Below are 15,868 nucleotides of genomic sequence, written 5' to 3' on the forward strand. Positions count from 1 at the left end.
GGATCTCCTTGCAGTCCAAGGGACAGCTCAAGAGTCTTCTCCAACACCACAGTTCAAAAGCATCAATTCTTCTGCGATCAGCTTTCTTTATAGTCCAGCTCTCACATCCATACATGACCACTGGAAAAACCATAGCCTTGACTAGACGGACCTTTTTGGCAAAGTAATATCTCTGCTTTTCAATATGCTATCTAGGTAGGTCATAACTTTCCTTCCAAGGAGTAAGCGGCTTTTAATTTCATGGCTGCAGTCTCCATCTGCAGTGATTTTGGAGCCCCCCCAAAATAAAGTCAGCCACTGTTTACCCCATCTATTTGCCATGAAGTGATGGGACCGGATGCCATGATCTTCGTTTTCTGAATGTTGAGCTTTAAGCAAACTTTTTCACTCTCCATTTTCACTTTCATCAAGAGGCTTTTTGAGTTCCTCTTCACTTTCTGCCATAAGGGTGGTGTCATCTGCATATCTGAGGTGATTGATATTTCTCCCAGCAATCTTGATTCCAGCTTGTGCTTCTTCCAGTCCAGCGTTTCTCATGATGTACTCTGCATATAAGTTAAATAAGTAGAGTAACAATATACAGCCTTGACGTACTCCTTTCCCTATTTGGAACCAGTCTGTTGTTCCATGTCCAGTTCTAACTGTTGCTTCCTGACGTGCGTACAGGTTTCTCAAGAGGCAGGTCAGGTGGTCTGGTATTCCCATCTCTTTCAGAATTTTCCACAGTTTATTGTGATCCATACAGTCAAAGGCTTTGACATGGCCAATAAAGCAGAAATAGATGTTTTTCTGGAACTCTCTTGCTTTTTCAATGATCGAATGTCAGTTCAGTTTTCAAAGCATTTCTTACGCTGTTTGGATGTGCTCAGCATTTGTGCCACTCAGTTGTCTAGGTTCTGGGTAGTGGTTTACATAGGTATTAATTCTCAAAGCCTTTTCACGGCTTCTTTGGGTCTGTTTCACGCAGGCGCATTTCGGATGAGTCCAGGACTTCAGTTGGTGCACAGATTCAGGGGCGCCCCTTCTCTAGTTCTCTCTGGGATTCCCCTTCTCTCTCCAGATCCCAGTGCATCCTTTTCCCTGTTCTCTGGCCAGAAAGTTAGCCTTCAGAGAGAAGTGACAAGAAAAAGAAAATGGTGTTTTTTGGATAGTATGGGCCTTTTTTCCTGTCTGGAGATGGCTTTTCTCTTGGGTTTTTGGTGCTGAAGTGGCACCAGTGGCTCACCTTTAACACTTAGCAGGGCCTGGGAAGATCAGGGGGAGCAGGAATTTTTCTTCCCTCACCCCAGCCTCCCCCCAGTAGCAGGGAAGATTCCTTTTACCTAGTCTTTTGGGTGGCTGAAGGGGATTTCCCTTCAGTGCTTTTGATTGTAGTATGGGCTTCCCTGGTGGCTCAGAGGGTAAAGCGTCTGCCCACAATGCGGGAGACCTGGGTTCGATCCCTGGGTCAGGAAGATCCTGTGGAGAAGGCAGTGGCAACCCACTCCAGTACTTTTGCCTGGAACATCCCATGGATGGAGGAGCTTGGTAGGCTACAGTCCCTGGGGTTGCAAAGAGTTGGACACAACTGAGCGACTTCACTTTATGATTGTAGTATTGTCTGCACCATTTGATAACGCCAGCTCTGGGATCAAAGCCAGAGACAACAGAAGAACACAGAAGACCGTGAAATTTACTTCAACATCCACACGCAGCTCCCTCCCCCGCTGTAACTAGTCATTATTCAAGTTTAACTCCAGTCGGTCCGGTGTCCCCTTTTCAGAGTTCTCGTGTAGCTAGTTACTTTTTTATATTAGTCTGTAGGGTTTACTTGTGACAGTAGGGGAGAGACACCACAGTTGCTTACTCCGTTTTGACTAACTCCTGTGTACTTTTTTAACTTAAACTTTTTATTTTGTACTGGAGTATAGCCGATTGACAGTATTGTGGTAGTTTTAGGTGAACAGTGGAGGGACTCAGCCATGCATATGCATGTACCCATGCTCCCCCAACTCCCCTCCCATCCAGGCTGCCACAGAACATTGAGCAGAGTTCCGTGTACTATATGGTAGGTCCTTGTTATCCATTTTAAACATAGCAGTGTATATATATATTCATTGGGCTTCCCTGGTAGCTCAGTGGTAAAGAATCCACCTGTCAATGCAGGAGACCTGAGTTCGATCCCTGGATCAGGAAGATTCCCTGGAGGAGGAAATGGCAACCCACTCTAGTATTCTTGCCTGGGAATCCCATGGACAGAGAGGAGCCTGGAGGAGCCTACAGTTCTTGGGGTCGCAAAAGAGTCAGACGCAACTTAGCAACTAAATAACATGTCTATTATAAACTCCCTAACCATCCCTTCCCCACACCCCCCCACTGCAAACCCTAAGTTCCTTCTCTAAGTCTATGAGTCTTTTTCTGTTGGTAAGTTCATTTGTATCATTTCTTTTTAGATTCCACATGAAAGGGATGTCATAGGTTATTTCTCCTTCTCTTTTTTTTAAGAGTGTTTTTTAACCCCATTTATTCCAGGCACTTGGAAAGGTTGTATAAATTTGAATGTTGAATGAAAGGACCATGCAGATAAGTTCTTGTGGCCTGTATTTAGTTTTCTAAAGGATAACCTTTTGGGGGAGAGTTGATAGTTTTTCTTCGTTACTAATGCAGTGTTAAGTGTTCCTTTTTGACAGTATTCAGAACTGTAATATTAACCTTAGATGTCTGTCATGCTTGAGAAATGAGGTATTCTGCTTTCATGCATTGGAGAAGGAAATGGCAGCCCACTCCAGTGTTCTTGCCTGGAGAATCCCGGGGACGGCAGAGCCTGGTGGGCTGCCATCTGTGGGGTTGCACAGAGTCGGACACGACTAGCAGCAGCAGCAGCTTAATAATAAGCTAATTATTTATGTGAAACTGCTTGTAGCTGATAGTTAAAGATAATTATTATGAAGGATATAAACATTTGTGTTCGTTACAGTACTCTTGTTGGCACCTTTATATATATATGACCAAATTCTGGCCGCCCCCCCCCCCCCCCCGCCATTTTTTAAACTAGAGAATTTCTCCTTCTCCCTCCAAAAGCTTGGTATATAGATTTGATCTTATTGGACAGATTTTTGCATAATTCAGATTTAAAAATTTTAAAATAGGCGTTTCCTTTTTATAATATCTTATAATTTAAAGGGATTCTGGTTTTGACATTCTGAGAAAGATGTACAATGCTCTTCCCCATGTCACGTTGTTACCTTCATTGTTTACTCAACTATACTGTCCAAGGTGTGTCTGTTTGTTCATTGGAACGTTGTCCATCTCCAGAAGCAGCCCATCAGTTCGTGAGAAGGGACTATATACTTGCTCTATTGGACCCATAGTGCCTGGCATTAATTGAGTATCTTTGGAATGAGTGATGAATTGTTGGATTATGGGTGATTTCAGAGAAGGCAATGGCACCCCACTCCAGTACTCTTGCCTGGAAAATCCCATGGACGGGGGAGCCTGGTGGGCAGCAGTCCACGGGGTCGCTAAGAGTCAGACACGACTGAGCGACTTCACTTTCACTTTTCACTTTCATGCATTGGAGAAGGAAATGGCAACCCACTCCAGTGTTCTTGCCTGGAGAATCCCAGGGACGGGGGAGCCTGGTGGGCTGCCGTCTACGGGGTCACACAGAGTCAGACACAACTGAAGTGACTTAGCAGCATGGGTGATGTGCATATTTTGCCATCTACATGCTTTTTTTGTATTTTTCAGTTTTTCCATTCTAAAATATTTTTATAACCAGAAAAAAAAGTTATTAAGACTTTTTTTTAATATTATTTTTTATGTTCTCTCACTGGTTTTTAGATGTCACATCTCAGGTTTTGTGCTTTGATGTTTACAATTATTTTAAGGGCCCCCTCCCTTTTTTTTTTCTTCCTTTAAGATGCATTTGAAACTTTGTTCTGAAGTTGTCATAGTGTGTTAATGTTAGTCCCTCAGTCTTGTCCGACTCTTTGTGACCCCATGGACTGTAGCCCAACAGTCTTCTCTGTCTTTGGACTTATCCAGGCAGGAATACTGGGGTGGGTAACCATTCTCTTCTCCATTTGAACCACCAGGGAAGTTTCCATACTGTCACAGGATTCAGTATAAAATTGGGAGTGCTGCCTTGGTTAAAAGCCTGATATGATGGTCCTCACAGAATCTGTGATATGTCTTTTACTTAGCCTTTGCTCTTTAAAACATTCTGTTTGCTCAAGAATATTGCTGCTTCAGTAGAAATTAACCCAAGTTTTTGGAGAGTTTTGTTTTACTTTTTACAGAGATATGCTTTCAGAACCTTAGGAAAAAGTCAATATTGTTCACATTATTCTTGCAGAATATGATTTTCTTCATGTTGAATCTACTACTGTTAGTCTAATGTTAGTGTTCTCTGGTCACATTTTGTTATGTCCTGTGTGTCTGATTTTATATGTCACTTTGTTACATGCTTCTGGTATCAAACTTTTTTTTTTTTTTGGTATCAAACATTTTTATGTTGTGTTCCAAACCAAAATTAATATGGAAGATTGTGCCATATAAAGAAAGGAGACCTTATATATTAGGGAGTGAGAAATTTTGGATATAGAGAATATATAATTTTTGATTTGTTGAGGCAGAATTTGTAATGAAGTGTATTGATTTTCAGGTATTAAAGTTGGTGAATATTATGCTCTTTAAAATGACTATCAGTGAAACTAGACTGTTACTCAACTTTTCATTCCTATATGCAGAATACTGAGTTTCTATTTTTTAAAGTTATTTAGGAAAAGGCAGAGAAGTTTTTTATTTTGAAGTTATAGTTTCTGCTTTGAATTATAAAAATGATTTTTTTTGCAAAAATATTTATGTAAAGTAAAAAGTCTGTACAGTCAAGTTAGAAAACTTCAGATAATCACTCACAGCTTTCTTCTGCTTTATTCATTTTCTGTTGCTGTGTGACACATTGCCACGAATTCAGCTCGAGGCTTAAAGCACCATGTGTTTATTTCACAGTTTCCATGGATCAGAACCAGGTACGGGTTAGCTGGATCCTCTGCTTATGGTCTCAGCAGGGCGAGGTCAATGCGTTAGCAGGGTTGTGCTCTCATTTAAGATTTGTGCTCTCCTCTCCCCCAGTTCATTCACATTGTTGGGAATATGGTTTCTTAGCGTTGTAGATGGATCAAGGCCTCATTGTATTTGCTGGGTGGGGGTGGAGGAGTCCCTGAGTTCCTAGCAGCCACCCTCGGGTCCTGCTTGTCATGTAGCCTTCTCACGTGTGTATTCACATGGCCATAACGGGGCTAGTTCTCTGGTGTCTCTCGTGTGCATGTGCTAAGTCGCTTCAGTTGTGCCGGACTCTGTGTGACTTTATGGACTGTAGCCTGTCAGTCTCCTCTGTCCATGGGATTCTCCAGGCAAGAATACTGGAGTGGGTTGCCGTTTCCTCCTCCAGGGAATCTTCCTGACCCAGGGATTGAACCTGTGTCCCTTATGTCTCCTGCATCGGCAGGTGGGTTCTTTACCACCAGTGCCACCTAGGAGGCCCAGGAGTCTCTTCTTAGGAGGGCATAGTTCTGCTGGATGAGGACTTCACTCTCAAGACCACGTGCCTGTGTGCTTGCTCACTCGCTGAGCTGTGTCTGACTCTCTGCGACCCTGTGGACTGTACCCCACCAGGCTCCTCTATCTGCGGGATTTCCCAGGGAAGAGTACGGGAGTGAGTTGCCGTTTCCTTCTCCAGGAGTTCTTCCTGACCCAGGGATCGAACCCTGCATCTCCTGCATTGGCAGGCGGATTCTGTACCACTGCATTGCCTGGGAAGCCCACCCCTCCATCAAGGCTGTTTCCAAGTACAGTTGACTTTAACAACATAGGTTTGAACTGTGAGGGTTCACTTACATGTGGAAATTTTTCAGTGGTAAATAGTACAGTACTACGCAACCTGTGGTTGGTTGAACCCATAGATGTAGGACCTTAGGTAGTAAGGACTGACTATAAGTTGTGTGTGGATTTTTGACCATGTGGAGGGTCATCATCCGTAACTCTTGGGTTGTTCAGTGGTCACTACACAGTCACACTAGGGGTTGGAACTTCAGCATATGAGTTTTGGGGACAGATACACTCTGGAAGGCCAGGATTGGCCTTAGAATTAGAACAGGGTTGTATTAAAATATAATTGTTATATTTTTCAGAATAATGTATGCATGTAATTTTTTTTCAAGTACAAAAGAGATTTTATTGGAATCTCTTCCTTCTAATCCTATGGTGGATCTCCAAACAACTTCAGTTCTTCTGATAATGTTCATATCACTAACCAATAATTTTATATATGTTTCTTTAATGTTCAGTTTTAGACATTATTTATTGACGTTTTGGATGAGGTGTTAGTTCATTGTGCTGCTCATGCTCTCTGAGTACCTTGATTTTAATGGATGAGACTCTGGATTTTTGCAGAGCAAGTTATTTCCCTCTTTGGCTGTATCTTGTGTATATTGTGGCTTGTGGTTTCCCCTTTGTTTCATCAGTTAACCAGTCCTCATCACGTTTCCACTTTCTGGAAGTAGGTGACAGCTTAACCTTTTCCCCTACTCGTAACACCTGTAAGAAATTATTCCTTTTTTACCGTGCCAGTAAGGGGAAGAAAAGGAAAAAGTGGTTAGCATGCTATCTTGGATCGAAAGTACCAAAATTGCGTCAGTTCCAGGAACTTCTGTGATTTCTGATTTCTAAGGGCATTTGAAGGATCCTGACTAGTATCCTCAAGGCCTAACGGACCACTGTTGGGAAGAATAAATTGGGTTGATTAACATCTTAGGTTCACACTTAAGTTTAATTCCTAATAGACCTAGAATCAGCAGTCTTGAAGCATAAGATTGATCTGTAAATGAGCAATACTTCACCCTAATTTGCTGGTTCTCTTGGATTTTTCATGTCATAAGTTTTTTGTTGCATTCTTTTCAGGGTCATAGTAGAATTCATTTACTATTGCTTAAATTGGAAAGGCACTAAACTTTTTGTAGTGAAGCATTTGCTTGAAATAGCAAGCATGAAGTACAACATTTCGTTGAATTTTGGGTAATGAGCGTTACTCAGTACATAGATGAGGGAGCACCTGAATACACTTTGCAGGACATGAGATCGTTGTGTTTATTCAAAGGTAGACAAGTGAACAAAACTGTTTATAAGATTAAGAAATAAAATTGCCTGCTGTCTTGCCATTTCCACCACATCTGCAGTTAGCTTCCTCCATGAAGTCTTGAACCCCTCAAAGTCAAATACCATGAGGGTTGAAATCAACTTCTTTCAGACCCCTGTTAACATTGCTATGTTGACCCCTCCTATGAACCATGAGTGTTCTCAGTGGCACCAAGAATGGTGAATCCTTTCCAGTAGGTGTTCTGTTTACTTTGCCTAGAACCATTAGAGGAATCACTATCTGTTGCAGCTATAACCTTACTAAATATATTTCTTATTAAGACTTGAAAGTTGAAATGAATCCTTGGTCGAAAGTTGAAATGAATCCTTGATCTATGAGCTACAGAATGGATGTTGTGTTAGCAGTCATGTGAACACCAATCTCCATCAGAGCTCTGGCATGATCAGATGTGTTGTTGATGAGCAGTAATATCTTGAAAGGGTTTTTTTCCTGAGCAGTAGATCTCAACGATGGATTTAAAGTATTTTCAGTCAGCCACATTGTACATAGATGTGCTGTCATCCAAGTGTTGTTGTTCCAGTTAGAGAGCCCAGGCATAGAGGATTGAGCATGATCCTTCAAGGCGGTAGAATTTTCACAGGGTGGATGAGTATTGGCTTCTACTAGTCATTGGCTGCATTGGCCCCTTACCAGAGTGTCAGCCTGTCTTTTGAAACTTTGAAGGCAGGCATTGATTTCTCGTTAGCTATGAAAGTCTACCTGACTTCTTCCAGCTTAAGGCTGTTTTGTTTACACTGAAAATCTGTTGTTTATGGAGATACCTTCATTAATTATTGGAGCTAGATCCTCTGCATAACTTGCTGCATCTTCTCCATCAGCATTTGGTGCTTCACTTGCGCTTTTATGTTGCGAGATGACTTCTTTGCTTAAATCTCATGAATCAGCTCTGCTAGCTTCACACTTCTGCAGCCTCCTCACCTCTCAGCCTTCAGAGAATTGAGCAGAGTAGAAACTTGCTCTGGCTTTGGCTTTCCGGAATGTGGCAGCTGGTTTACTCTTCTCTCCAGACTAAAACTTTCTCTGTATCCGAAGTAAGGCCACTTTGTTGGCTCATCATTTGTGTGTTCATTGGAGTTGCACTTAATGTCCTTCAAGAACTTTTCCTTTGCATTTACAGCTTAACTGGTGCAGGAGGCTTATTAGCATGTCCTCTTCACTAACTAACCCAGAGTTGCCACAGCCTTCAGTGTGTCTGCAAAACACAGTGAAGTGAAAGATGCCTCTTATGTGATAGCAGCTGTGTAGCCTTCAAAGCCTAAAATACGTGCTGTGCTGAACCCTGGCCTACTCAGTAGTGGACAACTTTAAAAGTCTTTGTTAGAAATAAGCTTTTTGGTGGGGTAGCCAGACAGCAACTAAGAAACTGTTTAGGTTAAAGATTCCTCAGGCCTTGATTAAAGTCATTAGAAATGGATTTGATTTGAAGTTATTTTCAGATCTAAAAATACTCATTTCATATGGTGCCTACAAGTGATAAAGTAGAAAATTTAAATGTTACTGATTCTTCAGTGTACCTGAAGGGAGTTGGAAAAACAAAAGAATACCTGAATTGGACTGAAAAGCCAGGCTGCTGTTTAGTATCTTTCCTGTGAATCAATAAGTCAATCTTTCCTGTGAATCAATAAGCCAAAGAAAGGGCAATACTGGGATGTTGTTAAATCTGAGTAAAGGCATTCTGTGAAGAATTAGATGACATGATCTATGCCTCTTCTCTGGTGATTAGATTTTAAGAAGAAGTGAGATTTTAGAGAATCTTGTTGGATAGTTAGTTGAAAGCATATGTATTAAGTGAACCTTTGAAAAGTACTTACTAATTGCTTAGTATTTCTCTAAGTAGTACTTTTAAGTTTTTGCAGTAGGTACATTTTTTAAAAGAGCGTCTCTGATAAGAGCTGACTTTTGACACTGTTGAAATGTTTTGTAAGTCTAAATTACATTTCCCCTACTTGGTTCTTCCCACCCCACCCCCAGCGCCTCCCTCCCTCCCAAAAAGAAGAAAGCTTTTGATCTGCTAGAATGTGGACTAGTGCTTGATCGAAACTTTAGGGTGATTGAGACTTTAGGGCTTTACCACACAAAATGAAGTGAATTGTCAGCTCTGGGAAGACCTTGAGGCGTCTTCGTTGTCCCAGTAATATAAATTAGCATGGAATGTCCCTTCAGGAACCTGAGGGAATAGGTGTTTGATGCACACTTGAATATTGTTCATTTAAATGGAAAATGCCTACCAAAGATAATTTTAATAATGGCTAACCCTGTTGAGTGATTTAAGTGTGTTTTAAAGCTTTATATGCAGTGTTTCTGTGAAATTAATATTTTTTCTATTTTGTAAATGAGAAAACTAAGGTTCAGAGGTTTGGCAGCTTGTAACATAGTTGGAATTCAAATTCAGGTGTTTCTGTGCAAAGCTTGTACAATCCTGTGTCTTATATGTATTTGTCCGCTTAAATTTATTCTTAACAAATTCTTATTCTCTATCAGACACTGAGGATAAAGAGTGGATAAAGGGAAACAAAGATGTAAGCAGAAAAGGCAGAGTTTCTGTTCTTAGAGCTTGTTTTCTAGTAGAGTAGTAGCAGCAGAAGTAGAGTGTTGCTCAGTCATGTCTGACTCTTTTCAACCCCCTGGATTGTAAACTGCCAGGCTCCTGACTGTCCATGGAATTATCCAGGCAGGAATACTGAAGTGGGTTGCCATTTCCTTTTCCAGGGGATCTTCCCAACCCAGGGATTAAACCCAGGGCTCCCACATTGCAGGTGGATTCTTTACCACTTAGGAGAGGGCAGGTCTGGATCTCAGATGGGCTGCAGTCTGTACCTGCCAACAATTTCTGGGAAATTGAACTTTGCTTTACACAGTTTACTGTAGATACTGCAGAACGTGTTCATGTTATTTTGCTCCTGGCAAGTTGACTTGCATGCAGTTAGATTTTATAAAACAGTCAAGTAGAAATTGAGGCCATGAGCATATTAAAATTTGGTGTGAGTTTAACAGAGGAGGCTTCTTAAAGGATATGATGAGATTGTGACCCTGGTTAGGATTACATCAACAAGTGGACACCTCTGTGGGAACTTAAAGGGAAAGATGTTTATATTTCTACCAGGGTTCATTTCAGCTTGCATAGTTCTTGGGGTACAGTTCACCTCTTACTGCTTAAACTCCTTTTAAAGGAACTTATATCATTTGTCTCATGATTGTCAGTCTTTGTCATCCTTCGGAACAGTCCTTTTAAAAATCAGATATTTGTTAAATAATCATACAAGTGTCACATAACTGTGATGAATGTTTCAAAGGTGAATGACAGTACAGTGAGGGTATAAAGGAGACAGTTCTGATTGGGCACATGTAGGGAAGGCTTTCCTCATTAGGAAAACCAGTGGGGATACCCTGGTTCTGTACCAAATAGAGGAAGGCTCTGTGGTAGGGAACTGAAAAAAGGCCATTGTGCCCAGGGCAAAGAGCTGGGGAAGGGCGCATGGCAGGAGATGAGACAGAAATTAAACCAGGCACGGGCATTGTTTACTTAGATTTTTGTTTGTGTAGCGAGTGGAAAATCATTGAACTTTTTAAGGTGGTAGAGGAGGTGGGTGAGTATCAGTCACCTGATCAGATCAGTTTTTGAAAAGATAGGCATGCTATCTCCATGTGAGAGCTGAAGGTAATTTGGATGTGGGTCATGGTGGTGGATGGAGGAAGAAGAGACAAATATGGGGAAAACTGGGTAAAATTCAGTAGAATTCAGTGATAAATAGGTTATAAGGGGTGCTGGAGCAAATACGTTAGAGGACTACCTAGTTGGTTAACCAGCTAAAGCTGTTTTGAATTGCTTTCATAGTCTGTTCCAGTTTTTTTTTTTTGGCTGTGCTGGGTCTTTTTGGTGAGGGCTTTTCTCTTGTTTGGCGAGTGGGGCTGCTCTAGTTGCAGTGTGCAGGCTGCTCATTGCTGTTGTCTTGTTGGGGAGCACAAGGGCTTCAGCAGTTTGGGCTCGTGGGCTCAGTCATCGTGGGTCCTGGGCTTCTAGAGCGCAGGCTCAGTAGTTGTGGCGGACGGATTTAGTTGCTCGGCAGCATGTCACATCTTCCAGACCAGGGACTGAACCTGTGTCTCCTGCTTTGGCAGGCAGATTCTCTACCACTGAGCCACCAGGGAAGCCCTGTTCAGGTTGGTTTTTCAGGATCATGATGGCCAAAGCTTGGTCTCTCGACTTCTAGTTAATTGTAGTTAAATTCCTAGCATTACCTAGTACCCACTTTTCATCCAGATTTGTTTAAGCTTAGTTGTCTTTTGGTTAATTCCCCTACCTTGTCTTCAGTTGTTTTCTCTCTAAGCAGTAGTATTCTTTGCTTATATGAGAAATTTTAAAACAAATTTTGGGGGGAATGGTGGGATTGTTGCTAAACATGAGGTCTCTTGACTTCTGAAAGCAATTATATGGAGACATCCTTCACATACCACACAATTAACCAATTGAAAGTGTGTAATTCAGTGGGTTTTGGTATGGTTGTGCAGTCTTCACCTCAGTCCATTTTAGAATATTTTCATCACCTGAAAAAGAAATGCTGTACTCATAATCATCACTCCTCATTTCTCCCCAACTGGCCCAGCTGTGGACAGTCCCCAGTAGATTTCTTTTTCTGGACATTTCATATAAATGCGTTTCTATAACGTGGTCTTTTAAGTGCGACTTTTTAAACTGAGCCTGTTTTCAAGGTTCATCTGTGCTGTAGCATGCATCAGTACCTCATTCCATTTTCATGGTTAATATTTCATTAATTCGGTAGAACACATTTTGCTTATTCATTCCTCATCTGATGGACATTTAGCTACTTTCCAATTTTTAAATGAATTTTTAATAATGCTGCAGTGACTGTGTACAACTTTTTATGGGAACATATATTTTCACATCTGTTGGGTATATACCTGGGAGTGGAATTGTTGCCTCATACTGCATATTATTATGTTTAATTTTTTTAAGAACTGTCAAACTGTTTTCCAAAGCTGCTGTACCATTTTGCATTCCATTAGGGATATGTCAGGGTTCCAATTTCTCTACATTCTTGCTAACACTTGTCTGTCTCTTTGATTATAAGCAAGTAAGTGTAAAGTGATAATCTCACAGTGGTTTTAATTTGTATTTGCTTGATGGCTAATGATGCTGAACTTGACTTTTAAAAGAAAAGCAGCACTTTTAATTTCACTGAGGATGTGAAAATAGAAATGTTTGGTAATTTCATGTAATTGCATAGAGACCATTAGTTTTACTGTGTTTAAAATTTGTTCTTTTTCATCAGTTGTATTCCCTGAATGACTACAAGCCACCCATTTCTAAAGCGAAAATGACCCAAATTACTAAGGCAGCCATCAAAGCTATAAAGGTGAGTAACACTTTTTACTCTGCTGTTTTCAAAAGGAAATACTCCACTAATATTTTGGAGGAAGGTTAATTTTTACAGATATGTATTTTCTTCATCTTTACAAAGTTAGTACATGTTCCAAGGTTGGAAAAACACAAAAATGAAAATCTGTCACGTACATACCCTCCCAACTAGAGATAAACATTTAGTATTTTCATAAATATTCTTACATAAACTTTGAAGCAGTCATTTTCCCTTTTCATAGGTAAGATTTTGGATTCAGGCACATTGTGGAGAATGTGTTTAACACTGTTATTTGTCACACTGACTTTATAGAATCTTGAAATACTAGTTAAGAAGAGTTTTCTAAATAAAACTTAATGTGTTGGTTTTTTTATCCTATTGATTATACTATAGATTTGAAAATGGACCTTTATGGAAAATAACTGGATTACATTGTACATAGGACATTTAAACTCTGGGAAGAGGCCACAGGTATTTAGCTGTTACTTTGACACAGTAGTTTTGAACCTGTGTTGACATATGGGTACTGCTACTGCTTTGTCGCTTCAGTCGTGTCCGACTCTCTGCGACCCTGAAGACGGCAGCCCACCAGGTCCCCCGTCCCTGGGATTCTCCAGGCACGAACACTGGAGTGGGTTGCCATTTCCTTCTCCAATGCATGAAAGTGAAAAGTGAAAGTGAAGTCGCTCAGTCGTGTCCAACTCTTAGCAACCCCATAGACTGCAGCCTACCGGGCTCCTCCATCCATGGGATTTTCCAGGCAAGGGTACTGGAGTGGGTCGGCATTGCCTTCTCTGTGACTTATGGATACTTCTGAAAATCTCAGACGATTGGACTGTCCAGAGAAATACACACATATAAAAATTTTTGCCTCAGAAGGTTGGACTGTTCCTAGAGAAATGCACATATGTACAAAATTGTGAATAGAAGTTCTTGGCTTTAGGGACCTTCTGAAGCTCAGCCATAGACACCTCTCCACAATGTCCTTGTCCCCAAAGCTAAGACTCCCTATTCTAGTCTGGTTGTTAAAAGTGAGTATGAGTGAGTGCTTATTTTTAATTAAGTAGATCTGCTGTAGATTTTCAGTGATAGGTTTTTCTACTCTGTGTAAGAACATCAGCCATAACCAGAGGCACCATTATTTAAGTAAGTTACCTTTATTTTTTTGTTTTTGTTTGTGTTTTTGGCCTCACAGAGGAGCTTTTTGAATTTTGGTTCCTCAACCAGGGATCCAGCCCTCGGCTCCCAGCAGTGAAAGCGCTAAGTCCTACCCACTGAACTGCCAGGGAATTCCCTGGATAAGTTATCTTTGAATAACAGCATTATCTGTTAGATTTAACAGATGATTCTTCATAGACAGTCTCTATTAGGAGAAAATTTAGATAGTTGATTTTGCAGCATTCTAACGGCCAAACCTTCGTTTTCATACTTGTAATCAGTGTCTAAACAGTATTAGAGTTCAAATGTAGAATATGAAAGAGAGATAAGGACAGTGAGCAATAAACACGTTTAACCTGGAGAATTTTCTTCAAAGAAGTGATTTTTCAGGGACTCTGATGAGTAATAGTTTCTTGTGCTTTCTTTTTGTTCTCCATCTTTGTGGTCTGATTTCTGTGTGATCCTGAGAGTGTGCAGCATACATATTATCATTTTTGTTCTGTTAAATGGTTGATGCATTTTTTTTTTTCTGAGTTTTCATTCTCTGAGTGGTTGATGCATTTTAATAAAAGCTTTTGTTGGACAGAATACTTTTTAATTCATGACCTTTAAGGAATAGGTATTAACATTGTTTACATTTTTCAGATGTTGGAAGTGTCTAAGAAAATTAATTTGCAACAGTCAGAATAAAAACAGCTAGATTTTAATTTTTCTCTTAGTCAAGAGAGAAAGCATGGTTTACAGTCTAAACATGGTTTACTGTACTATTTTGATTTACTGGTCTTAGTTTTTTTAATTTTGAAAAAATAAAAGCATGTTGCAAAATACAGTGAGCAGTACATAGCCGCTTAGCATTGCCAGGGATTAGCATCTTGGCTAGTATATTTAGTTAGTTCTCTGCATGTACACACAGACACACACACACACTTTGTCAGGTTTTTTTGACTGAGTCATTTGAGAACTCATTTCAGAATTCATTTAGAATAGTACATAATCCCTAAATACTAGAATTTTAATGTCCTAAAACAAAGAGATTTCATAGATCAGCAAAACACATCCCATGCAAGAAATTTTACTTTGATGCAACATTATTATCTAATATAATCTACACTTTGATTTATCAGTTGTCTCAATACTAACTTTAGTAGCTAATCCCTGCACTTGTGCCTTTTCTGGATCCGGTCAAGATCCTGTCCTGTATTTGTCCTTTACCCAGCCTTTTGCTTTGTTTTTCTTTTGTTTTTCATTGACATTTTTGAAGAGTTTAGACCAACGGTTTTGCAGTACTGCATTACTTTAAACTGAATTTGATGCATATATAAATTGATATTTGAACTGCCTTTTTCAGTTAAATGACACTGTGTTTCATGTTAAGGTAAGTCATTGGTTTTTTGTCAGTGTTAAGAGATGATTATTTTGATGGGTGTTTGTTACCATTGCACGCTGTCAACAAAACCTCTGATCACCTGTTATGGAAAAAGACCTATGTGAATAGAATCTTCGAATTAACATTTAGTAAGCTAACATTGGAAAAGGCAATGGCACCCAACTCCAGTACTCTTGCCTGGAAAATCCCATGGACGGAGGAGCCTGGTAGGCTGCAGTCCATGGGGTCGCTCAGTCGGATACGACTGAGCGACTTCACTTTCACTTTTTACTTTCATGCACTGGAGAAGGAAATAGCAACCCACTCCAGTATTCTTGCCCGGAGAATCCCAGGGACAGAGGAACCTAATGGGCTGCTGTCTGTGGGGTCACACAGAGTCAGACACGACTGAAGCGACTTAGCAGTAGCAGTAGCAGCAAGCTAACATGGCAGAAAGTGAAGAGGAACTAAAAAGCCTCTTGATGAAAGTGAAAGAGGAGAGTGAAAAGGTTGGCTTAAAGCTCAACATTCAGAGAACGAAGATCATGGCATCTGGTCCCATCACTTCATGGGAAATAGATGGGGAAACAGTGTCAGACTTTATTTTTCTGGGCTCCAAAATCACTGCAGATGGTGACTGCAGCCATGAAATTAAAAGATGCTTACTCCTTGGAAGGAAAGTTATGACCAACCTAGAGAGCATATTCAAAAGCAGAGACATTACTTTGCCAACAAAGGTCCGTCTAGTCAAGGCTATGGTTTTTCCTA

At 40.5% G+C, this 15,868-nt stretch overlaps 1 protein-coding gene across 5 annotated transcripts in view; it reads left to right on the forward strand.

Moving 5' to 3' along the window:
- The window catches only part of SCAF8 (SR-related CTD-associated factor 8), a 196,285-nt gene that overhangs the window by 27,683 nt on the left and 152,734 nt on the right, over positions 1-15,868 (forward strand). For 3 of the 5 annotated variants that reach the window (XR_825353.1, XM_010840850.1, XM_010840849.1), the window contains exon 2: positions 12,490-12,573. Coding sequence is in view for 4 of the 5 variants with exons in the window: in XM_010840850.1 (XP_010839152.1) it covers positions 12,490-12,573 (84 nt within the window). In the remaining variant the exon portion in view is untranslated. Of the gene's footprint in view, positions 1-4,032; positions 5,013-10,884; positions 10,920-12,489; positions 12,574-15,868 lie in introns of those variants that run through there. The other 2 variants (XM_010840851.1, XM_010840852.1) reach the window with 2 other exon arrangements.

Source organism: Bison bison, unplaced genomic scaffold (assembly GCF_000754665.1).
Source record: "Bison bison bison isolate TAMUID 2011002044 unplaced genomic scaffold, Bison_UMD1.0 scf7180017864148, whole genome shotgun sequence".
NCBI classification, from domain to species: Eukaryota; Metazoa; Chordata; class Mammalia; order Artiodactyla; family Bovidae; genus Bison; species Bison bison.